Below are 24417 nucleotides of genomic sequence, written 5' to 3'. Positions count from 1 at the left end.
TCTCAGGGACATTGGGGACATCTGGGATATTGGGGACACTGGGACATCAGGGACATTGGGGTCATGGCAGGGACATGGGGCAGGTTCATCTCGTCGCCGTCAAAGTCGGCGTTGTAGGGCGTGGTGACACTGCGGGGACACGTTCATCTCCTCACAGACAGTGGACCAGGGCAGGATGTGGGGTTAATTTTGGGGTTTTTGGGGTTAATTTTGGGGTTAATTTTGGGGTTTTTGGGGGTTTTACCTCAGGTTCAGCCGGAAGGTGGACCAGGGCAGGATGTGGGGTTAATTTTGGGGATTTTGGGGTTAATTTTGGGGGTTAATTTTGGGGTTTTTGGGGGTTAATTTTGGGGGTTTTGGGGGTTTTACCTCAGGTTCAGCAGGAAGGTGGACCAGGGCAGGATTTGGGGTTCATTTTGGGTTAATTTTGGGGTTGTTGGGGTTAATTTTGGGGTTAATTTTGGGGTTTTTGGGGTGTTTTACCTCAGGTTCAGCCGGAAGGTGGACCAGGGCAGGATTTGGGGTTAATTTTGGGGATTTTGGGGTTAATTTTGGGTTAATTTTGGGGTTTTTGGGGTTAATTTTGGGGTTTTTGGGGGGTTTTACCTCAGGTTCAGCCGGAAGGTGGACCAGGGCAGGATTTGGGGTTAATTTTGGGGTTATTTTTGGGGTTTTTGGGGTTAATTTTGGGTTAATTTTGGGGTTTTTTGGGGGTTTTACCTCAGGTTCAGCCGGAAGGTGGACCAGGGCAGGATTTGGGGTTAATTTTGGGGTTTTTGGGGTTAATTTTGGGGTTTTTTCGGGGGTTTTACCTCAGGTTCAGCCGGAAGGTGGACCAGGGCAGGATTTGGGGTAATTTTGGGTTAATTTTGGGGTTTTGGGGTTAATTTTGGGGTTTTTGGGGTTAATTTTGGGTTAATTTTGGGGTTAATTTTGGGGTTTTTGGGGTGTTTTACCTCAGGTTCAGCCGGAAGGTGGACCACGGCAGGATTTGGGGTTCATTTTGGGGTTAATTTTGGTGTTTTTGGGGTTAATTTTGGGTTTTTTGGGGTGTTTTACCTCAGGTTCAGATGGAAGGTGGACCAGGGCAGGATTTGGGTTTAATTTTGGGTTAATTTTCGGGTTTTTGGGGTTAATTTTGGGGTTTTTGGGGTGTTTGACCTCAGGTTCAGCCGGAAGGTGGACCAGGGCAGGATTTGGGGTTAATTTTGGGGTTAATTTTGGGGTTTTTGGGGGGTTTTACCTCAGGTTCAGCCGGAAGGTGGACCAGGGCAGGATTTGGGGTTAATTTTGGGGTTTTTGGGGTTAATTTTGGGGTTTTTTCGGGGGTTTTACCTCAGGTTCAGCCGGAAGGTGGACCAGGGCAGGATTTGGGGTAATTTTGGGTTAATTTTGGGGTTTTGGGGTTAATTTTGGGGTTTTTGGGGTTAATTTTGGGTTAATTTTGGGGTTAATTTTGGGGTTTTTGGGGTGTTTTACCTCAGGTTCAGCCGGAAGGTGGACCACGGCAGGATTTGGGGTTCATTTTGGGGTTAATTTTGGTGTTTTTGGGGTTAATTTTGGGTTTTTTGGGGTGTTTTACCTCAGGTTCAGATGGAAGGTGGACCAGGGCAGGATTTGGGTTTAATTTTGGGTTAATTTTCGGGTTTTTGGGGTTAATTTTGGGGTTTTTGGGGTGTTTGACCTCAGGTTCAGCCGGAAGGTGGACCAGGGCAGGATTTGGGGTTAATTTTGGGGTTAATTTTGGGGTTTTTGGGGGGGTTTTACCTCAGGTTCAGCCGGAAGGTGGACCAGGGCAGGATTTGGGGTTAATTTTGGGTTAATTTTGGGGTTTTTGGGGTGTTTTACCTCAGGTTCAGCCGGAAGGTGGACCAGGGCAGGATTTGGGGTTAATTTTGGGGTTAATTTTGGGGTTTTTGGGGGGTTTTACCTCAGGTTCAGCCGGCAGGTGGACCAGGGCAGGATTTGGGGTTAATTTTGGGGATTTTGGGGTTAATTTTGGGTTAATTTTGGGGTTTTTGGGGGTTTTACCTCAGGTTCAGCCGGAAGGTGGACCAGGGCAGGATGTGGGGTTAATTTTGGGGTTAATTTTGGGGTTTTTGGGGTTAATTTTGGGGTTTTTGGGGGGTTTTACCTCAGGTTCAGCCGGAAGGTGGACCAGGGCAGGATTTGGGGTTAATTTTGGGGTTTTTGGGGGTTTTGGGGTTAATTTTGGGGTTTTGGGGGTTAATTTTGGGGTTTTTGGGGGTTTTGGGGTTAATTTTGGGGTTTTGGGGGTTAATTTTGGGGTTTTTTGGGGGTTTTACCTCAGGTTCAGATGGAAGGTGGACCAGGGCAGGATTTGGGGTTAATTTTGGGGTTAATTTTGGGGTTTTTGGGGGTTTTACCTCAGGTTCAGCCGGAAGGTGGACCAGGGCAGGATTTGGGGTTAATTTTGGGTTAATTTTGGGGTTTTTTGGGGGTTTTACCTCAGGTTCAGCCGGAAGGTGGACCAGGGCAGGATTTGGGGTTAATTTTGGGGTTAATTTTGGGGTTTTTGGGGGTTTTACCTCAGGTTCAGATGGAAGGTGGACCAGGGCAGGATTTGGGGTTAAATTGGGGTTAATTTTGGGGTTAATTTTGGGGTTTTTGGGGGTTTTACCTCAGGTTCAGCCGGAAGGTGGACCACGGCAGGATTTTGAGTTAATTTTGGGGTTAATTTTGGGGTTTTTGGGGTTAATTTTGGGGTTTTTGGGGTTAATTTTGGGGTTTTTGGGGTGTTTTACCTCAGGTTCAGCCGGAAGGTGGACCAGGGCAGGATGTGGGGTTAATTTTGGGGTTAATTTTGGGGTTTTTGGGGGGTTTTACCTCAGGTTCAGCCGGAAGGTGGACCAGGGCAGGATTTGGGGTTAATTTTGGGGTTTTTGGGGGGTTTTACCTCAGGTTCAGACAGAAGGTGGACCAGGGCAGGATGTGGGGTTAATTTTGGGGTTAATTTTGGGGTTTTTGGGGGGTTTTACCTCAGGTTCAGCCGGAAGGTGGACCAGGGCAGGATCCTGACCCTGTGACCCATCATGGACATCTTGTGCAGGGTGGGCTGCCGGTTGAAGATGACGATGTCCCCGTCGCACATGTGACGTTCCACCTGTCCCCAAACCCCCCAAGAGTCAGGGGGACACCCCAAAAATGGTGGGGACACCCCAAAAATGGTGGGGACACCCCAAAAATGGTGGGGTCAGGGTGAGGAGAACGAGGGGTTTGGGGTTAAATTCACTCCCTGGTGGTGGGGAAGGAGAAGGTTGAGGACTGAACCTCAAAAGTCAGAGATTTGAACCCAAAATTAGGGACTGAACGCCAAATCTAGAATTGGGAACCCCAAAATCAGGGATTGAGCTGCAAATCCCGACCTCTGAACCCCCAAAAGCAGGGATTGACCCCAAATCCTGAGCTCTGAACCCCCAAATCAGGGATTGAACCCCCAAATCCCAGACCTCTGAACCCCAAAATCAGGGATTGACCCCAAATCCAGAACTCTGAACCCCCAAATCAGGGACTGACACCAAATCCAGAGCTCTGAACCCCAAAATCAGGGACTGACCCCAATCCCAGCCCTCTGAACCCCAAATCCAGAGCTCTGAACCCCCAAATCAGGGACTGAACCCCAAATCCAGAGCTCTGAACCCCAAATCCAGACCTCTGAACCCCAAAATCAGGGACTGACCCCAAAATCAGGGACTGAACCCCCAAATCAGGGACTGAACCCCAAAATCAGGGACTGACCCCAATCCCAGCCCTCTGAACCCCCAAAATCAGGGACTGACCCCAAATCCAGAACTCTGAACCCCAAATCAGGGACTGACCCCAATCCCAGCCCTCTGAACCCCAAATCCAGAGCTCTGAACCCCCAAATCAGGGACTGACCCCAATCCCAGCCCTCTGAACCCCCAAATCAGGGACTGAACCCCAAAATCAAGGACTGACCCCAAATCCAGAGCTCTGAACCCCAAATCCAGAGCTCTGAACCCCAAATCCAGATCTCTGAACCCCCAAAATCAGGGACTGAACCCCACATCCAGAGCTCTGAACCCCAAATCCAGACCTCTGAACCCCCAAATCAGGGATTGAACCCCCAAATCCCAACCTCTGAACCCCAAAATCAGGGATTGACCCCAATCCCAGCCCTCTGAACCCCAAAATCAGGGACTGACCCCCAAAATCAGGGACTGACCCCAATCCCAGCCCTCTGAACCCCAAATCAGGGACTGACCCCAATCCCAGCCCCCTGAACCCCAAAATCAGGGACTGACCCCAATCCCAGCCCCCTGAACCCCAAAATCAGGGACTGACCCCAATCCCAGCCCCCTGAACCCCCAAACCAACGCGCGCCCCCCGCAGCTGCGGGCTCCACGCCCAGGTTTCGGTGCCCCCCAGACGTTTGGGGTCCGTGCCCGGATTTGGGGGTTTGGGGGCGCTGACCTTGTAGCCGATCTGCAGGTGGAGGTCGCTGGGTTTGGGGTGGAAGCGGAGGTCGATCCTGTCCCCGTTGTCCCTGATGATGTACTTGGCCCCCGGGTACTGACTGTTCCCCCTGCGCACCAGCTCCTGCAGCCTGGAGGGGTTTTGGGGTCAATTTAGGGGATTTTGGGGCTCTGGGAGTCACCTCACAGATCTCAGTCACCCTCAGAAGGATCAGGGGGGTTTTAAGGGTGTTTGGGGTGGGTTTGGGTTATTGGGATTTGTTTAAAATAACCCTAATGCTGCCCCTCCGTATTGCTGTGTCCACCCCAAACCCCACAACGACCCCAAAACCACCCCAAGTTCTCTGGATGGTCCTAAATCATCCCCAAACTGGCCCAGATTTGTCCTAAAATCCCTCAAACAGCCCCAAAATCCTTTTAATTTAAACCCTTTAACCCTTAAAGCTCCCTGAACTCGCCCAGACTCCTCCAACCACACCAGGCTCTTCCACAAATTCACCCCAAAATCTGCCCCAAAGTCCCCCAGATCCTCCCCAAACTCCTCCAGTCGTTGTTGAAGGTGACAATCTCACCAAGGGTTACAGCAGTGGGGATGGAGCATGGGGACACCTGTCCCAAAACCCCAGAAATCCACCCCAAAGCCCCAGAAATCCACCCCAAACCTCCATAAATCCACCCCAAATCTCCATAAATCCACCCCAAATCTCCATAAATCCACCCCAAATCTCCATAAATCCACCCCAAACCTCCATAAATCCATCTCAAACCCCCACAAATCCACCCCAAAGCCCCACAAATCCACCCCAAATCTCCATAAATCCACCTCAAACCCCTATAAATCCACCCCAAAGCCCCAGAAATCCACCCCAAAGCCCCAGAAATCCACCCCAAACCTCCATAAATCCACCTCAAAGCCCCACAAATCCACCCCAAATCTCCACAAATTCACCCCAAACCTCCACAAATCCACCCCACAACGACCCCAAAACCACCCCAAGTTCTCTGGATGGTCCTAAATCATCCCCAAAACTGGCCCAGATTTGTCCTAAAATCCCTCAAACAGCCCCAAAATCCTTTTAATTTAAATCCTTTAACCCTTAAAGCTCCCTGAACTCGCCCAGACTCCTCCAACCACACCAGGCTCTTCCACAAATTCACCCCAAAATCTGCCCCAAAGTCCCCCAGATCCTCCCCAAACTCCTCCAGTTGTTGTTGAAGGTGACAATCTCACCAAGGGTTACAGCAGTGGGGATGGAGCATGGGGACACCTGTCCCAAAACCCCAGAAATCCACCCCAAACCTCCATAAATCCACCCCAAATCTCCATAAATCCACCTCAAACCCCTATAAATCCACCCCAAAGCCCCACAAATCCACCCCAAACCTCCATAAATCCACCTCAAAGCCCCACAAATCCACCCCAAATCTCCACAAATTCACTCCAAACCTCCACAAATCCACCCCACAACGACCCCAAAACCACCCCAAGTTCTCTGGATGGTCCTAAATCATCCCCAAACTGACCCAGATTTGTCCTAAAATCCCTCAAACAGCCCCAAAATCCTTTTAATTTAAACCCTTTAACCCTTAAAGCTCCCTGAACTCGCCCAGACTCCTCCAACCACACCAGGCTCTTCCACAAATTCACCCCAAAATCTGCCCCAAAGTCCCCCAGACCCTCCCCAAACTCCTCCAGTTGTTGTTGAAGGTGACAATCTCACCAAGGGTTACAGCAGTGGGGATGGAGCATGGGGACACCTGTCCCAAAACCCCAGAAATCCACCCCAAACCTCCAGAAATCCACCACAAATCTCCATAAATCCATCTCAAACCCCTATAAATCCACCCCAAAGCCCCATAAATCCACCCCAAACCTCCATAAATCCACCTCAAAGCCCCAGAAATCCACCCCAAACCTCCATAAATCCACCTCAAAGCCCCAGAAATCCACCCCAAACCTCCATAAATCCACCTCAAAGCCCCACAAATCCACCCCAAATCTCCACAAATTCACCCCAAACCTCCACAAATCCACCCCACAACGACCCCAAAACCACCCCAAGTTCTCTGGATGGCCTAAATCATCCCCAAACTGGCCCAGATTTGTCCTAAAATCCCTCAAACAGCCCCAAAATCCTTTTAATTTAAACCCTTTAACTCTTAAAGCTCCCTGAACTCGCCCAGACTCCTCCAACCACACCAGGCTCTTCCACAAATTCACCCCAAAATCGGCCCCAAAGTCCCCCAGATCCTCCCCAAACTCCTCCAGTCGTTGTTGAAGGTGACAATCTCACCAAGGGTTACAGCAGTGGGGATGGAGCATGGGGACACCTGTCCCAAAACCCCAGAAATCCACCCCAAACCTCCATAAATCCACCTCAAACCCCTATAAATCCACCCCAAATCTCCACAAATCCACCACAAATCTCCATAAATCCACCACAAATCTCCATAAATCCATCTCAAACCCCATAAATCCACCCCAAAGCCCCAGAAATCCACCCCAAATCTCCATAAATCCACCTCAAAACCCTATAAATCCACCCCAAACCTCCATAAATCCACCCCAAACCTCCATAAATCCACCCCTAAGCCCCAGAAATCCACCTCAAAGCCCCAGAAATCCACCCCAGACCTCCACAAATCCACCTCAAACCCCTATAAATCCACCTCAAACCCCTATAAATCCACCTCAAACCCCTATAAATCCACCTCAAATCCCTATAAATCCACCCCAAAACCCCAGAAATCCACCCCAAACCCCTATAAATCCATCCCAAACCCCTATAAATCCACCTCAAATCCCTATAAATCCACCCCAGACCTCCACAAATCCACCCCAAACCTCCACAAATCCATCCCAAATCCCCTACAAACCCCATAAATCCATCCTAAACCCCATAAATCCCCCATAAATCCCCTCCAGAGCCCACCTGTCGATGCTGAAGGGGGTGACGATCTCGGTGAAGATCATGGTGCCAGCAATTGAGCGTAGCTCACCCACCCCAAACCTCCACAAATCCACCCCAAACCTCCACAAATCCATCCCAAACCTCCACAAATCCATCCCAAATCCCCTTGAAACCCCACAAATCCATCCTAACCCCCCTAAATCCCCCACAAATCCCCCCCAGAGCCCACCTGTCGATGCTGAAGGGGGTGACGATCTCGGTGAAGATCATGGTGCCGGCAATTGAGCGTAGCTCACCCACCCCAAACCTCCACAAATCCACCCCAAACCTCCACAAATCCACCCCAAACCCCCTAAATCCCCCACAACCCCCCCCCAGAGCCCACCTGTCGATGTTGAAGGGGGTGACGATCTCGGCGAAGGTCATGTTGGCGGCGATGGAGCGCGGCACGCCCACCTGGTCGATGGCCAGGTTGGGGTCGGGCGTGATGACCGTGCGGGCAGAGAAGTCCACGCGTTTGCCCATGAGGTTGCCCCGAACCCGACCCTCCTTCCCCTTCAGCCGCTGCTTCAGGGACTTCAGGGGACGCCCCGACTTCTGCATGGCCTGGGGGAGGAGAAATTGGGGGGCTCAGAGGGGGTTGGAACCCCCAAAATCACCCCAAAAATCCAGAATCCAGATCCCTCCCGGGAATGTCCCCAGCTCCTGCTGGGACTTGGCGCTCTGTCCCTGCTTGTCCCCTTTCTGTCCCATCTGGGACACCCCAAAATCCTTCTGTGACCCCCCCAAACCCCTCTGTGACCCCCCAAAACCCCTCTGTGACCCCCCCAGACTCTCCTGGATCCTGGGCAGCTCGTTGTCCACCATGGCGGCCACATAGACCTACAGCAGCTTGACCTCCATGGCCATGACTTGGGGCCACCACCTGAGTGTCCTTCACCCTGTATCACCCCAAAACCTTTCTGTGACCCCCCAAAACTCCTCAGTGACCCCTCAGTGACCCCCCAGACCCCTCCTGTACCCGGGGCAGGCCGGGCAGCTCGTTGTCCACCATGGTGGCCACGTAGACCTACAGCAGCTTGATGTCCATGGCCATGACTTGAGGCCACCACCTGAACGTCCCTCACCCTGAATCACCCCAAAACCCTTCTGTGACCCCCCCAAAACCCCTCTGTGACCCCTCAGTGACCCCCCTGACCCCTCCTGTACCCGGGGCAGGCCGGGCAGCTCGTTGTCCAGCATGGTGGTCACGTGGACCTACAGCAGCTTGACCTCCATGGCCATGACTTGAGGCCACCACCTGAATGTCCCTCACCCTGAATCACCCCAAAACCTTTCTGTGACCCCCCAAAGCTCCTCAATGACCCCTCTGTGACCCCCCAGACCCCTCCTGTACCCGGGGCAGGCCGGGCAGCTCGTTGTCCACCATGGTGGCCACGTGGACCTACAACAGCTTGACGTCCATGGCCATGACTTGGGGCCACCACCTGAATGTCCCTCACCCTGTATCACCCCAAAACCTTTCTGTGACCCCCCAAAACCCCTCTGTGACCCCCCCCAGACTCTCCTGGATCCTGGGCAGCTCCTTGACCACCATGGTGGCCACGTGGACCTACAGCAGCTTGACGTCCATGGCCATGACTTGGGGCCACCAACTGAATGTCCCTCACCCTGTATCACCCCAAAACCCTTCTGTGACCCCCCAAAACCCCTCTGTGACCCCTCCTGTACCCGGGGCAGGCCGGGCAGCTCGTTGTCCACCATGGTGGCCACGTGGAACTGCAGCAGCTTGACGTCCTCGGCGATGACGTGCGCGGCCGCCCCGTTCTGCTCGTTGCGCCGCAGTTGGTTGTTGATCTTGACGATGTCGGCCAGTTTGTGGGTCAGGTCATCCTGGGGACACCCCAAAATTAGTGGGGTGACCCCAACGTTTATTAAAAGGGGGGGTTGGTGTTGATAGAGGGAGGTGAGAAAGCCCAAAACGCCGTGGGAAAGGTGTAGGGTGGATTTGGGGTGGGAGAAAAATGGGGACACCCCAAAGAGTGTTGGGGCTGACCCCTAAAAGGGGATTGGGGACCCTAAGAAATGGGGAGACCCCAAAAGGCATCAGGGACCACCCTGAGACTCCCCAAAAGCTGCCCCAGTGCCCACCTGGTTGTGGGCAAAGCCCTGCATGACCACGGCCGGACGCACGGACAGCGGCGGCACGGTGCCCCAAACACCCCAATACCCATCCTAGCACCCCAAAACCCCACAGAATGACCCCAAAACCCCCCAGAATGACCCCAGTGCCCACCTGGTTGCGGGCAGAGCCCTGCATGACCACGGCCGGACGCACGGACACCGACGGCACGGGCAGCACGGTGCCCCCAAACACCCCAAAATCACCCCAGAACCACCCCAAACACCCCCAAAACCCCACAGAATGACCCCAAAACCCCACAGAATGACCCCAAAACCCCACAGAATGACCCCAAAACCCCACAGAATCACCCCAAAAGGATCCCCAGTGCCCACCTGGTTGCGGGCAGAGCCCTGCATGACCACGGCCGGACGCACGGACAGCGGCGGCACGGGCAGCACGGTGCCCCAAACACCCCAAAATCACCCCAGAACCACCCCAAACACCCCCAAAACCCCACAGAATGACCCCAAAACCCCACAGAATGACCCCAAAACCCCCCAGAATGACCCCAGTGCCCACCTGGTTGCGGGCAGAGCCCTGCATGACCACGGCCGGCCGCACGGACAGCGGCGGCACGGGCAGCACGGTGCCCCAAACACCCCAATACCCATCCTAGTACCCCCAAAACCCCACAAAACGACCCCAAAACCCCCCAGAATGACCCCAAAACCCCACAGAATGACCCCAAAGCCCACCTGGTTGCGGGCAGAGCCCTGCATGACCACGGCCGGACGCACGGACAGCGGCGGCACGGGCAGCACGGTGCCCCAAACACCCCAAAACCACCCCAGAACCACCCCAAACACCCCCAAAACCCCACAGAATGACCCCAAAACCCCCCAGAATGACCCCAAAACCCCACAGAATGACCCCAAAAGGATCCCAAAGCCCACCTGGTTGCAGGCAGAGCCCTGCATGACCACGGCCGGCCGCACGGACAGCGGCGGCACGGGCAGCACGGTGCCCCAGGGACTTCAGTATCACCCCAAAACCTCTCCAGAGATCCCAAACACCCCCAAAACCCCTGAAAATGACCCCAAAACCCCACAGAATGACCCCAAAACCCCACAGAATGACCCCAAAACCCACCTGGCTGCGGGCAGAGCCCTGCATGACCACGGCCGGACGCACGGACAGCGGCGGCACGGGCAGCACAGTGCCCCAAACACCCCAAAATCACCCCAGAACCACCCCAAACACCCCCAAAACCCCCCAGAATCACCCCAAAACCCTCCAGAATGACCCCAAAACCCCCCAGAATGACCCCAGTGCCCACCTGGTTGCGGGCAGAGCCCTGCATGACCACAGCCGGACGCAGGGACAGCGGCGGCACGGGCAGCACGGTGCCCCAAACACCCCAAAATCACCCCAGAACCACCCCAAACACCCCCAAAACCCCACAGAATGACCCCAAAACCCCACAGAATGACCCCAAAACCCCACAGAATGACCCCAAAGGCCCCTAGAATGACCCCAAAACCCCACAGAATGACCCCAGTGCCCACCTGGTTGTGGGCAGAGCCCTGCATGACCACGGCCGGCCGCACGGACAGCGGCGGCACGGGCAGCACGGTGCACCAAACACCCCAATACCCATCCTAGCACCCCAAAACCCCCCAGAATGACCCCAAAACCCCCCAGAATGACCCCAAAACCCCCCAGAATGACCCCAGTGCCCACCTGGTTGCAGGCAGAGCCCTGCATGACCACGGCCGGCCGCACGGACAGCGGCGGCACGGGCAGCACGGTGCCCCCAAACACCCCAAAACCACCCCAAACACCCCCAAAACCCCCCAGAATGACCCCAAAACCCCCCAGAATGACCCCAAAACCCCACAGAATGACCCCAAAAGGATCCCCAGTGCCCACCTGGTTGCGGGCAGAGCCCTGCATGACCACGGCCGGACGCACGGACAGCGGCGGCACGGGCAGCACGGTGCCCCAAGGACTTCAGTATCACCCCAAAACCTCTCCAGAGATCCCAAACACCCCCAAAACCCCACAGAATGACCCCAAAACCCCACAGAATGACCCCAAAACCCCACAGAATCACCCCAGTGCCCACCTGGTTGCGGGCAGAGCCCTGCATGACCACGGCCGGACGCACGGACAGCGGCGGCACGGTGCCCCAAACACCCCAAAATCACCCCAGAACCACCCCAAACACCCCCAAAACCCCACAGAATGACCCCAAAACCCCCCAGAATGACCCCAAAAGGATCCCAAAGCCCACCTGGTTGCGAGCAGAGCCCTGCATGACCACGGCCGGCCGCACGGACAGCGGCGGCACGGGCAGCACGGTGCCCCAAGGACTTCAGTATCACCCCAAAACCTCTCCAGAGATCCCAAACACCCCCAAAACCCCCCAGAATGACCCCAAAACCCCACAGAATGACCCCAAAACCCACCTGGCTGCGGGCAGAGCCCTGCATGACCACGGCCGGACGCACGGACAGCGGCGGCACGGGCAGCACAGTGCCCCCAAACACCCCAAAACCACCCCAAACACCCCCAAAACCCCACAGAATGACCCCAAAGCCCCACAGAATGACCCCAAAACCCCACAGAATGACCCCAAAACCCCACAGAATCACCCCAGTGCCCACCTGGTTGCGGGCAGAGCCCTGCATGACCACGGCCGGCCGCACGGACAGCGGCGGCACGGGCAGCACGGTGCCCCCAAACACCCCAAAACCACCCCAAACACCCCCAAAACCCCCCAGAATGACCCCAAAACCCCACAGAATCACCCCAAAAGGACCCCAGTGCCCACCTGGTTGCGGGCAGAGCCCTGCATGACCACGGCCGGACGCACAGACAGCGGCGGCACGGTGCCCCAAACACCCCAATACCCATCCTAGTACCCCCAAAACCCCACAGAATGACCCCAAAGCCCCACAAAACGACCCCAAAACCCCACAGAATGACCCCAAAAGGATCCCCAGTGCCCACCTGGTTGCGGGCAGAGCCCTGCATGACCACGGCCGGACGCACGGACAGCGGCGGCACGGGCAGCACGGTGCCCCACAGAAACACCCCAAAACCACCCCAGAACCACCCCAAACACCCCCAAAACCCCACAGAATCACCCCAAAACCCCCCAGAATGACCCCAGTGCCCACCTGGTTGCGGGCAGAGCCCTGCATGACCACGGCCGGACGCACGGACAGCGGCGGCACGGGCAGCACGGTGCCCCCAAACACCCCAGAACCACCCCAAACACCCCCAAAACCCCACAGAATGACCCCAAAACCCCACAGAATCACCCCAAAACCCCCCAGAATGACCCCAAAACCCCACAGAATGACCCCAAAAGGATCCCAAAGCCCACCTGGTTGCGGGCAGAGCCTTGCATGACCACGGCCGGCCGCACGGACAGCGGCGGCACGGGCAGCACGGTGCCCCCAAACACCCCAATACCCATCCTAGTACCCCCAAAACCCCACAGAATGACCGCAAAACCCCCCAGAATCACCCCAAAAGGACCCCCCAGAATGACCCCAGTGCCCACCTGGTTGCGAGCAGAGCCCTGCATGACCACGGCCGGACGCACGGACAGCGGCGGCACGGGCAGCACGGTGCCCCAAACACCCCAATACCCATCCTAGTACCCCCAAAACCCCACAGGATGACCCCAAAACCCCACAGAATGACCCCAAAACCCCACAGAATGACCCCAAAGCCCCACAGAATGACCCCAGAATGACCCCAGTGCCCACCTGGTTGCGGGCAGAGCCCTGCATGACCACGGCCGGACGCACGGACAGCGGCGGCACGGGCAGCACGGTGCCCCAAACACCCCAAAATCACCCCAGAACCACCCCAAACACCCCCAAAACCCCCCAGAATGACCCCAAAACCCCACAGAATGACCCCAGTGCCCACCTGGTTGCGGGCAGAGCCCTGCATGACCACGGCCGGACGCACGGACAGCGGCGGCACGGGCAGCACGGTGCCCCAAGGACTTCAGTATCACCCCAGAACCACCCCAAACACCCCAAAACCCCACAGAATCACCCCAAAAGGATCCCAGTGCCCACCTGGTTGCGGGCAGAGCCCTGCATGACCACGGCCGGCCGCACGGACAGCGGCGGCACGGGCAGCACGGTGCCCCAAACACCCCAATACCCATCCTAGTACCCCCAAAACCCCACAGAATGACCCCAAAACCCCACAGAATGACCCCAAAACCCCACAGAATGACCCCAGTGCCCACCTGGTTGTGGGCAAAGCCCTGCATGACCACGGCCGGACGCAAGGACAGCGGCGGCACGGTGCCCCAAACACCCCAAAACCCCCCAGAATGACCCCAAAACCCCCCAGAATGACCCCAAAACCCCACAAAACGACCCCAAAACCCCACAGAATGACCCCAAAACCCCACAGAACGACCCCAAAACCCCACAGAATGACCCCAAAGCCCACCTGGTTGCGGGCAGAGCCCTGCATGACCACGGCCGGACGCACGGACAGCGGCGGCACGGGCAGCACGGTGCCCCCAAACACCCCAATACCCATCCTAGTACCCCCAAAACCCCCCAGAATGACCCCAAAACCCCACAGAATGACCCCAAAACCCCACAGAATGACCCCAAAACCCCACAGAATGACCCCAAAAGGACCCCAGTGCCCACCTGGTTGCGGGCAGAGCCCTGCATGACCACGGCCGGCCGCACGGACAGCGGCGGCACGGGCAGCACGGTGCCCCAAAACCCCCCAGAATGACCCCAAAACCCCCCAGAATGACCCCAAAACCCCCCAGAATGACCCCAAAACCCCACAGAATGACCCCAAAACCCCACAGAATGACCCCAGTGCCCACCTGGTTGCGGGCAGAGCCCTGCATGACCACGGCCGGCCGCACGGACAGCGGCGGCACGGGCAGCACGGTGCACACCATCCACTCGGGCCGGGCGAATTTGGGGTCCATGCCCAGCACGAAGCACTCCTCGTCCGAGATGCGCTTGAAGATCTCGTGCACGCGCTCGGGGCTCAGCAGGATCTTCTTCTCCTGCGAGTCCTCGTTGACGTGCTTCCACTCGGCGTACAGCTCCAGCCCCGAGCGGCGGATGCGCGGCTGGTAGCGCCCGCAGCCGCCGTGGCCCTGGAGAGGGGGGATTTGGGGTTATTGGGGGGAGAAATGGGGTTTTTGGGGTGGGAAATGGGGGGATTGGGGGGAAAAATGGAGATATTGGGGGGAAAAATGGGGTTATTCAGGTCAAAAATGGGGTTATTGGGGTGGGAAATGGGGATATTGGGATGAGAAATGGAGTTATTGGGGGGAAATGTGGGGTTGTTGGGGTGAGAAATGGGGTATTGGGGTGGGAAATGGGGCTGGTAGCGCCCGCAGCCGCCGTGGCCCTGCAGAGGGGGGAAATGGGGGAGAAATGGGGTTATTGGGGTGAGAAATGGAGTTATTGGGGGGAAATGTGGGGTTGTTTGGGTGAGAAATGGGGGTATTGGGGTGAAAAATGGGGGTATTGGGGTGGGAAATGGGAATTATTGGGGTGGGAAATGGGGCTGGTAGCGCCCGCAGCCGCCGTGGCCCTGGAGAGGGGGGAAATGGGGGAGAAATGGGGGGAGAAATGGGGGGATTGGGGTCAAAAATGGGGTATTGGGGTGAGAAATGGGGTTATTGGGGTTAAAAATGGGGGTATTGGGGTGGGAAATGGGGGTATTGGGGGGAGAAATGGGGGTATTGGGGGGAGAAATGGGGTTATTGGGGTCAAAAATGGGGATATTGGGGGGAGAAATGGGAATTATTTGGGTTAGCAACAGGGGCTGGTAGCGCCCGCAGCCGCCGTGGCCTTGAAGAGGGGGGAAATGGGGGAGAAATGGGGGTACTGGTGGGGAAAAATGGGGTTATTGGGGTGGGAAATGGGGTTATTGGGGGAAAAACGGGGTTATTGGGGTGAAAAATGGGGTTATTGGGGGAAAAATGGGGTTATTGGGGTGGGAAATGGGGTTATTGGGGTGAAAAATGGGGTTATTGGGGTGGGAAATGGGGTTATTGGGGTGGGAAATGGGGGGATTGGGGGAAAAATGGGGTTATTGGGGTGAGAAATGGGGTTATTGGGGTGGGAAATGGGGTTATTGGGGTGGGAAATGGGGTTATTGGGGTGAGAAATGGGGGTCTTGGGGTGGGAAATGGGGGTATTGGGGGGAAAAATGGGGTTATTGGGGTGGGAAATGGGGGTATTGGGGTGAGAAATGGGGTTATTGGGGTGAGAAATGGGGTTGTTGGGGTGGGAAATGGGGTATTGGGGTGGGAAATGGGGTTATTGGGGTGGGAAATGGGGGTATTGGGGGGAGAAATGGGGTTTTGGGGTGGGAAATGGGGGTATTGGGGTGGGAAATGGGGGTATTGGGGTGGGAAATGGGGATATTGGGGTGGGAAATGGGGGTATTGGGGGGGAAAATGGGGATATTGGGGGGAGAAATGGGGTATTGGGGGGAGAAATGGGGTTTTGGGGTGAGAAATGGGGATATTGGGGGGAGAAAATGGGGTTATTGGGGTGGGAAATGGGGGTATTGGGGTGGGAAATGGGGATATTGGGGGGAGAAATGGGGTTATTGGGGTGGGAAATGGGGGTATTGGGGTGGGAAATGGGGATATTGGGGTGAGAAATGGGGATATTGGGGTGAGAAATGGGGTTATTGGGAGGGAAAATTGGGTTATTAGGGTGAGAAATGGGGTTATTGGGGTGAGAAATGGGGTTATTGGGGTGGGAAATGGGGATATTGGGGTGGGAAATGGGGATATTGGGGTTTGAAATGGGGATATTGGGGTGAGAAATGGGGATATTGGGGTGAGAAATGGGGATATTGGGGTGAGAAATGGGGTTATTGGGGTGAGAAATGGGGTTATTGGGGTGGGAAATGGGGTTATTGGGGTGGGAAATGGGGATATTGGGGGGAGAAATGGGGTTATTGGGGGGAGAAATGGGGGTATTGGGGTGAGAAATGGGGATATTGGGGTGAGAAATGGGGTTATTGAGGTGGGAAATGGGGATATTGGGGTGGGAAATGGGGGAATTGGGGTGGGAAATGGGGTTATTGGGGGGAGAAATGGGGTTATTGGGGGAAAAATGGGGGAATTGGGGTGAAAGGTGGGGGTATTGGGGTGAGAAATGGGGTTATTGGGGTCAAAAATGGGGTTATTGGGGTGAGAAATGGGAATTATTGGGAAATGTGGGGTTATTGGGGTGAGAAACGGGGTTATTGGGGGGAGAAATGGGGATATTGGGGTGAGAAATGGGAATTATTGGGGTGGGAAATGGGGATATTGGGGTTAAGATTTGGGTTATTGGGGGAAAAATGGGGGTATTGGGGGGAAAGGTGGGGGTATTGGGGTGAGAAATGGGGATATTGAGGTCAAAAATGGGGTTATTGGGGTGAGAAATGGGAATTATTGGGAAATGTGGGGATATTGGGGTGGGAAATGGGGTTATTGGGGTGGGAAATGGGGTTATTGGGGTGGGAAATGGGGATATTGGGGTGAGAAATGGGGATATTGGGGTGAGCACCAGGGGCTGGCACTGCCCGCAGCCACCATGGCCCTGAAACAGGGAAAAGGGGGAAAAGGGGAAAAGGGAACACAAACAGAAGTTTTGGGGCCACCAAGGGGCATTTTGGGGCCACCCATGGGCACTTTGGGGCCACCAAGGGGCACTCTGGGGCCACCAAGGGGCATTTTGGGGCCATAAATTGGAATTTTGGGGCCACCAAGGGGAATTTTGGGGCCACCAAGGGGAATTTTGGGGCCACCAAGGGGCATTTTGGGGCCACCAAGGGGAATTTTGGGGACAAGAGGCATTTTGGGGCCACCAAGGGGCATTTTGGGGCCACCAATGGGAACTTTGGGGCCACAAATGGGAATTTTGGGGCCACCAAGGGGCATTTTGGGGCCACCAAGGGACATTTTGGGGCCACCAAGGGGAATGTTGGGGCCACCAAGGGGCATTCTGGGGTCATAAATGGGAATTTTGGGGCCATAAATTGGAATTTTGGAGCCACCAAGGGGCATTTTGGGGCCATAAATGGGAATTTTGGGGCCACCAAGGGGCATTTTGGGGCCACCAATGGGCATTTTGGGGCCACCAAGGGGGATTTTGGGGCCACCAAGGGGCATTTTGGGGGCAATTTGGGGCCACCAAGGGGCATTTTGGGGCCACCAAGGGGCATTCTGGGGCCACCAAGGGGCATTTTGGGGCCATAAATGGGAATTTTGGGGCCACCAAGAGGCATTTTGGGGCCACCAAGGGGCACTTTGGGGCCACAAATGGGAATTTTGGGGCCACAAATGGGAATTTTGGGGCCACCAAGGGGCATTTTGGGGCCACCAAGGGGAATTTTGGGGCCATAAATGGGAATTTTGGGGCCACCAAGGGGATTTTGGGGCCACCAAGGGGCATTCTGGGGCCACCAAGAGGCATTTTGGGCCACCAATGGGAATTTTGGGGCCACAAATGGGAATTTTGGGGCCACCAAGGGGGAATTTTGGGGCCATAAATGGGAATTTTGGGGCCACCAAGGGTCACTCTGGGGCCACCAAGGGGGATTTTGGGGCCACCAAGGGACATTTTGGGGCCACCAAGGGGCATTTTGGGGCCACAAATGGGAATTTGGGGGTCACAATTGGGAATTTTGGGGCCACCAAGGGGAATTTTGGGGCCACCAAGAGGCATTTTGGGGCCACCAAGGGGCACTCTGGGGCCACCAAGGGGCATTTCGGGGCTACAAATGGGAATTTTGGGGCCACCAAGGGGCATTTTGGGGACAAGGGGCATTTTGGGGCCACCAAGGGGCATTTTGGGGCCACCAATGGGAATTTTGGGGCCACAAATGGGAATTTTGGGGCCACCAAGGGGAATTTTGGGGCCACCAATGGGAATTTTGGGGACAAGGGGCATTTTGGGGCCACCAAGGGGCACTTTGGGGCCACCAAGGGGCATTTTGGGGCCACCAAGGGGCATTTTGGGGCCACAAATGGGAATTTTGGGGCCACAAATGGGAATTTTGGGGCCACAAATGGGAATTTTGGGGCCATAAATGGGAATTTTGGGGCCACCAAGGGGCATTTTGGGGCCACCAAGGGGCATTTTGGGGCCACAAATGGGAATTTTGGGGCCACCAAGGGGAATGTTGGGGCCACCAAGGGGCACTCTGGGGCCACCAAGGGGCATTTTGGGGCCACCAAGGGGCATTTTGGGGCCACCAAGGGGCACTTTGGGGCCACCAAGGGGAATTTTGGGGCCACCAAGGGGCATTCTGGGGCCACCAAGGGGCACTTTGGGGCCACCAAGGGGAATTTTGGGGCCACCAAGGGGCATTTTGGGGCCACCAAGGGGCACTTTGGGGCCAGCAAGGGGAATTTTGGGGCCACAAATGGGAATTTTGGGGCCACCAAGGGGGATTTTGGGGCCACCAAGGGGAATTTTGGGGCCACAAATGGGAATTTTGGGGCCACCAATGGGCATTTTGGGGCCACCAAGGGGGATTTTGGGGCCACCAAGGGGCATTTTGGGACCACAAATGGGAATTTTGGGGCCACAAATGGGAATTTTGGGGCCACCAAGGGGCATTCTGGGGCCACCAAGGGACATTTTGGGGTGGCCACCTTCTCCTTGGTGAGGTCCTCGTCGCCCTCGGGCTGCTCCACCCCAAACTTGTGGTCCATCTCCTCGCCGCCCTCGCAGATGTTCTTGCCCTTGCAGAGGTCGTAGACGTGGGTCAGCCTCTTCTTGGGCTGCCCCTTGGACTTGCCCAGGATGTCCTTGATCTTGGGGTTGTTCTGCCCAAAAAAAAGCAGCTCTGGGGTCACCAAGGGCCACTCTGGGGTCACCAAGGGCCACTTTGGGGTCACCAAGGGCCACTCTGGGGTCACCAAGGGCCACTTTGGGGTCACCAAGGGCCACTCTGGGGTCACCAAGGGCCACTCTGGGGTCACCAAGGGCCACTTTTGGGGTCACGTCGTGGTTTTGGGGTCATAAAAGGGGATTTTGGGTGCCTGGTGTTGTCCCACTGTGGTCCCTCAGCATCTCCAGAGCTTCCAGCAGGTGACAACTCTGTGTCCCCCTGATTCTTGTTGTCCCCAGATTTTGTCACCTTCCCTTGGTGTCCCCAAATTTTGTCACCTCTTCTCGGTGTCCCCAAATTTTGTCACCTCTTCTTTGTGTCCCTCAATTTTGTCACCTCTTCTTTGTGTCCCTCAATTTTGTCACCTCTTCTTGGTGTCCCCAAATTTTGTCACCTCTTCTTGTTGTCCCGAAATTTTGTCACCTTCCCTTGTTGTCCCCAAATTTTGTCACCTCTTCTCTGTATCCCCAAATTTTGTCACCTCTTCTCTGTATCCCCAAATTTTGTCACCTCTTCTTGGTGCCCCCAAGTTTTGTCATCTCTTCTTTGTGTCCCTCAACTTTGTCACCTCTTCTTGGTGCCCCCAAATTTTGTCACCTCTTCTTGTTGTCCCCAAATTTTGTCACCTCTTCTTGGTCTCCCTAAATTTTGTCACCTTCCCTTGGTGTCCCCAAATTTTGTCACCTCTTCTCTGCATTCCCAAATTTTGTCATCTCTTCTTGTCGTCCCCAAATTTTGTCACCTTCCCTTGCTGCCCCCAAATTGTCACCTTCCCTTGTTGTCCCCAAATTTTGTCACCTCTTCTTTGCGTCCCTCAGCTTTGTCACATCTTCTTGGTGTCCCCAGATTTTGTCACCTCTTCTTGTTGTCTCCAAATTTTGTCATCTCTTCTTTGTGTCCCCAAATTTTGTCACCTCTTCTTGGTCTCCCTCAACTTTGTCACCTCTTCTTGTCCCCAGATTTTGTCACTCTCCCTTGGTGTCCCCAAATTTTGTCACCTCTTCTCGGTGCCCCCAAATTTTGTCACATCTTCTCGGTGTCCCCAGATTTTGTCACCTCTTCTCAATGTCCCCAAATTTTGTCACCTTCCCTTGGTGTCCCCAAATTTTGTCACCTCTTCTTTGTGTCCCTCAACTTTGTCACCTCTTCTCTACATCCCCAAATTTTGTCACCTCTTCCCGGTGTCCCCAAGTTTTGTCACCTTCCCTTGGTGTCCCCAAATTTTGTCACCTCTTCTTGGTCTCCCTAACTTTTGTCACCTCTTCTTGACGTCCCCAAATTTTGTCACCTCTTCTTTGCATCCCTCAACTTTGCCACTTCTTTTTGTTGTCCCCAAATTTTGTCACCTTCCCTTGGTGTCCCCAAATCTTGTCATCTCTTCTCTGCATCCCCAGATTTTGTCACCACCCCTTGATGTCCCTCAACTTTGTCACCTCTTCTCTGCATCCCCAAATTTTGTCACCTCTTCTCGATGTCCCCAAATTTTGTCACCTTCCCTTGATGTCCCCAAATTTTGTCACCTCTTCTTTGTGTCCCTCAGCTTTGTCACATCTTCTTGGTGTCCCCAGATTTTGTCACCTCTTCTCGATGTCCCCAAATTTTGTCACTTTCCCTTGGTGTCCCCAAATTTTGTCACCTCTTCTTGGTCTCCCTAACTTTTGTCACCTCTTCTTCGTGTCCCCAAATTTTGTCACCTCTTCTCGGTGTCCCCAAGTTTTGTCACTCTCCCTTGGTGTCCCCAAATTTTGTCACCTCTTCTCTGCATTCCCAAATTTTGTCACCTCTTCTCAGTGTCCCCAAGTTTTGTCACCTTCCCTTGGTGTCTCCAAATTTTGTCACCTCCTCTCTGCATCCCCAAATTTTGTCACCTCTTCTTGGTGCCCCCAAATTTTCTCACCTCTTCTTGGTCTCCCTAAATTTTGTCACCTTCCCTTGGTGTCCCCAAATTTTGTCATCTCTTCTCGGTGTCCCCAAATTTTGTCACCTTCCCTTGGTGTCCCTCAACCTTGCCACCTCTTCTTCGTGTCCCCAAATTTTGTCACCTCCCCCTGATGTCCTTCAACTTTGTCACCTCTTCTTGGTGCCCCCAAATTTTGTCACCTCTTCTTTGTGTCCCTCAACTTTGTCACCTTTTCTTGATATCCCTCAACTTTGTCACCTTCCCTTGTTGTCCCCAAATTTTGTCACCTCTTCTCTGCATCCCCAAATTTTGTCACCTTCCCTTGTTGTCCCCAAATTTTGTCACCTCTTCTCTGCATCCCCAAATTTTGTCATCTCTTCCCGGTGTCCCCAAATTTTGTCACCTCTTCTTTGCGTCCCTCAACTTTGTCACGTCTTCTTGTTGTCCCCAAATTTTGTCACCTTCCCTTGGTATCCCTAAATTTTGCCACCTCTTCTCTGCATCCCCAGATTTTGTCACCACCCCTTGATGTCCCTCAACTTTGTCACCTCTTCTCTGCATCCCCAAATTTTGTCACCTCTTCTCGATGTCCCCAAATTTTGTCACCTTCCCTTGATGTCCCCAAATTTTGTCACCTCTTCTTTGCGTCCCTCAGCTTTGTCACATCTTCTTGGTGCCCCCAAATTTTGTCACCTCTTCCCGGTGTCCCCAAATTTTGTCACCTCTTCTCTGCATACCTAAATTTTGTCACCTCTTCTTGGTGTCCCCAAATTTTGTCACCTCCCCTTGATGTCCCCCCAGCACCCCCAGAACAATCCCCAAACCCCCCAAACCCAGCACCAACCCCCATCCCCGAGATGTCCCCGAGATGTCCCCACGGTGCCACCACGGGGCCATTTCCAGCCCCAACCCGACCCCTCCCCCCAAACGTTTGGGGTTTTTTGGGTTCTTTTGGGGTCTTTTGGGGTTTTTGGGGTTCTTTTGGGGTTATTTTGGGGTTTTTTGGGGCTCTTTTGGGGGTTCTTTTGGGGTTCTTTGGGGTTCTTTGGGGTTCTTTTGGGGTTTTTTAGGGGTTTTTTTGGGTTCTTTTGGGGTTTTTTGGGGTTCTTTTGGGGTTCTTTGGGGTTTTTGGGTTTTTGGGGGTTTTTTGGGTTTTTTTGGGGTTTTTTGGGATTCTTTTGGGGTTCTTTTGGGGTTCTTTTGGGGTTTTTGGGGTTCTTTTGGGGTTTTTGGGGTTCTTTTGGGTTCTTTTGGGGTTTTTTTGGGTTTTTTTGGGGTTCTTTTGGGGTTTTTTGGGGTCTTTTGGGGTTTTTTTGGGGGTTCTTTTGGGGTTTTTTGGGGTTCTTTTGGGGTTTTTTGGGGTTCTTTTGAGGTTCTTTTGGGTTTTTCTGGGGTTTTTTGGGGGTTCTTTTGGGGTTCTTTAGGGGTTCTTTTGGGGTTCTTTTGGGGTTTTTTGGGGTTCTTTTGGGGGTTTTTTTGGGGTTTTTTGGGGGTTCTTTTGGGGTTTTTTGGGGTTCTTTGCGGTTCTTTGGGGGTTTTTTGGGGGTTTTTTGGGGTTCTTTGGGGGTTTTTTGGGGGTTTTTTGGGGTTCTTTTGGGGTTCTTTTGGGTTTTTTGGGGGTTCTTTTGGGGTTTTTGGGTTCTTTTGGGTTTTTTTGGGGTTTTTTGGGGTTTTTTGGGGTTTTTTTGGGGTTTTTTGAGGTTTTTGTGGGTTCTTTTGGGGTTTTTTGGGGTGTTTTGGGGTTCTTTTGGGGTTTTTTGGGTGTTTTTGGGGGTTCTTTTGGGGTTCTTTTGGGGGTCTTTTGGGGGTCTTTTGGGGGTTTTTTGGGGTTTTTGGGGTTCTTTTGGGTTCTTTGGGGTTTTTTTTTTTGGTTCTTTTGGGGTTTTTTGGGGTTCTTTTGGGGTTCTTTGGGGGTTTTGGGTTTTTGGGGGTTTTTTGGGTTTTTTTGGGGTTCTTTTGGGGTTCTTTTGGGGTTCTTTTGGGGTTTTTTGGGGTTCTTTGGGGTTCTTTTGGGGTTCTTTTGGGGTTTTTTGGGGTTTTTTGGGGGTTTTTTGGGGGTTTGGGGGTTCTTTTGGGGTTTTTTGGGGGTTTTGGGGGTTCTTTGGGGTTCTTTGGGGGTTTTTTGGGGGTTTTTGGGGTTCTTTTGGGGTTCTTTTGGGGTTCTTTTGGGGTTCTTTTGGGGTCTTTTGAGGTTCTTTGGGGTTCTTTTGGGGTTCTTTGGGGTTCTTTGGGGTTCTTTTGAGGTTCTTTTGAGGTTCTTTTGAGGTTCTTTTGAGGTTCTTTGGGGTTCTTTTGGGGTTTTTTTGGGATTTTTTGGGGTCTTTTGGGGTTCTTTTGGGGCTCTTTTGGGGTTCTTTTGGGGCTCTTTTGGGGTTTTTTTGGGTTTTTTAGGGGTTTTTAGGGGTTTTTTTGGGGTTCTTTTGGGGCTCTTTTGGGGTTTTTAGGGGTTTTTTGGGGTCTCACCGAGTCCACCAGCAGCTTGGAGCAGAAGAAGCAGACGCAGCGCAGGATTTTCATGGTTTTGCCCAAAAAGCCCACGTGGAACACGGGCTTGGCCAGCTCGATGTGGCCAAAGTGACCGGGACACTCCGTCATGTTCCCTGGGGACACCCCAAAATCACATCAGGGGACACCCCAAAACTGGAGGGGGAGGGGTTGGGATGGAAGGAACCCCCCCCCAGAATGGGGTTTTGGGGTGGGAGGAGAAAAACCCTAAAAAAGCTCTAAAAAAATGGGAAAACAACCCAAAAAAAAAGGAAAATCCCCCCCAAAAAAAGGAAAATCCCCCCAAAAAAAGGAAAATCCCCCCCAAAAAAAGGAAAATCCACCCCCAAAAAAAGGAAAATTCACCCCAAAAAAAGGAAAATCCACCCCCAAAAAAGGAAAATCCCCCCCCAAAAAAAGGAAAATCCACCCCCAAAAAAGGAAAATCCCCCCCAAAAAAAGGAAAATCCACCCCAAAAAAGGAAAATACACCCCAAAAAAGGAAAATCCACCCCAAAAAAAGGAAAATCCTCCCCAAAAAAGGGAAAATTCCCCCCAAAAAAGGAAAATCCCCCCCCCAAAAAAAGGAAAATCCACCCCCAAAAAAGGAAAATCCTCCCC

At 53.9% G+C, this 24417-nt stretch overlaps 1 protein-coding gene across 3 annotated transcripts in view; it reads right to left on the bottom strand.

The window, feature by feature from the left end:
• POLR2A (RNA polymerase II subunit A) overlaps window positions 1-24417 on the bottom strand; it is a 73308-nt gene that overhangs the window by 42571 nt on the left and 6320 nt on the right. The window contains exons 3-9 of one of the 3 annotated variants that reach the window (XM_059872660.1): window positions 23776-23912; window positions 19174-19347; window positions 14377-14658; window positions 9101-9262; window positions 7755-7975; window positions 4456-4588; window positions 3000-3124 (exon numbers count right to left, since the gene is read on the bottom strand). In XM_059872660.1, the coding sequence (XP_059728643.1) occupies window positions 3000-3124; window positions 4456-4588; window positions 7755-7975; window positions 9101-9262; window positions 14377-14658; window positions 19174-19347; window positions 23776-23912 (1234 nt within the window). Of the gene's footprint in view, window positions 1-2999; window positions 3125-4455; window positions 4589-7754; window positions 7976-8390; window positions 8458-8765; window positions 8814-9100; window positions 9263-14376; window positions 14659-19173; window positions 19348-23775; window positions 23913-24417 lie in introns of those variants that run through there. The other 2 variants (XM_059872663.1, XM_059872661.1) reach the window with 2 other exon arrangements.

The sequence above is a fragment of the Haemorhous mexicanus genome, chromosome 37, assembly GCF_027477595.1.
Source record: "Haemorhous mexicanus isolate bHaeMex1 chromosome 37, bHaeMex1.pri, whole genome shotgun sequence".
Lineage (NCBI taxonomy): Eukaryota > Metazoa > Chordata > Aves > Passeriformes > Fringillidae > Haemorhous > Haemorhous mexicanus.
This window is presented reverse-complemented; position numbering and strand designations above follow the sequence as displayed.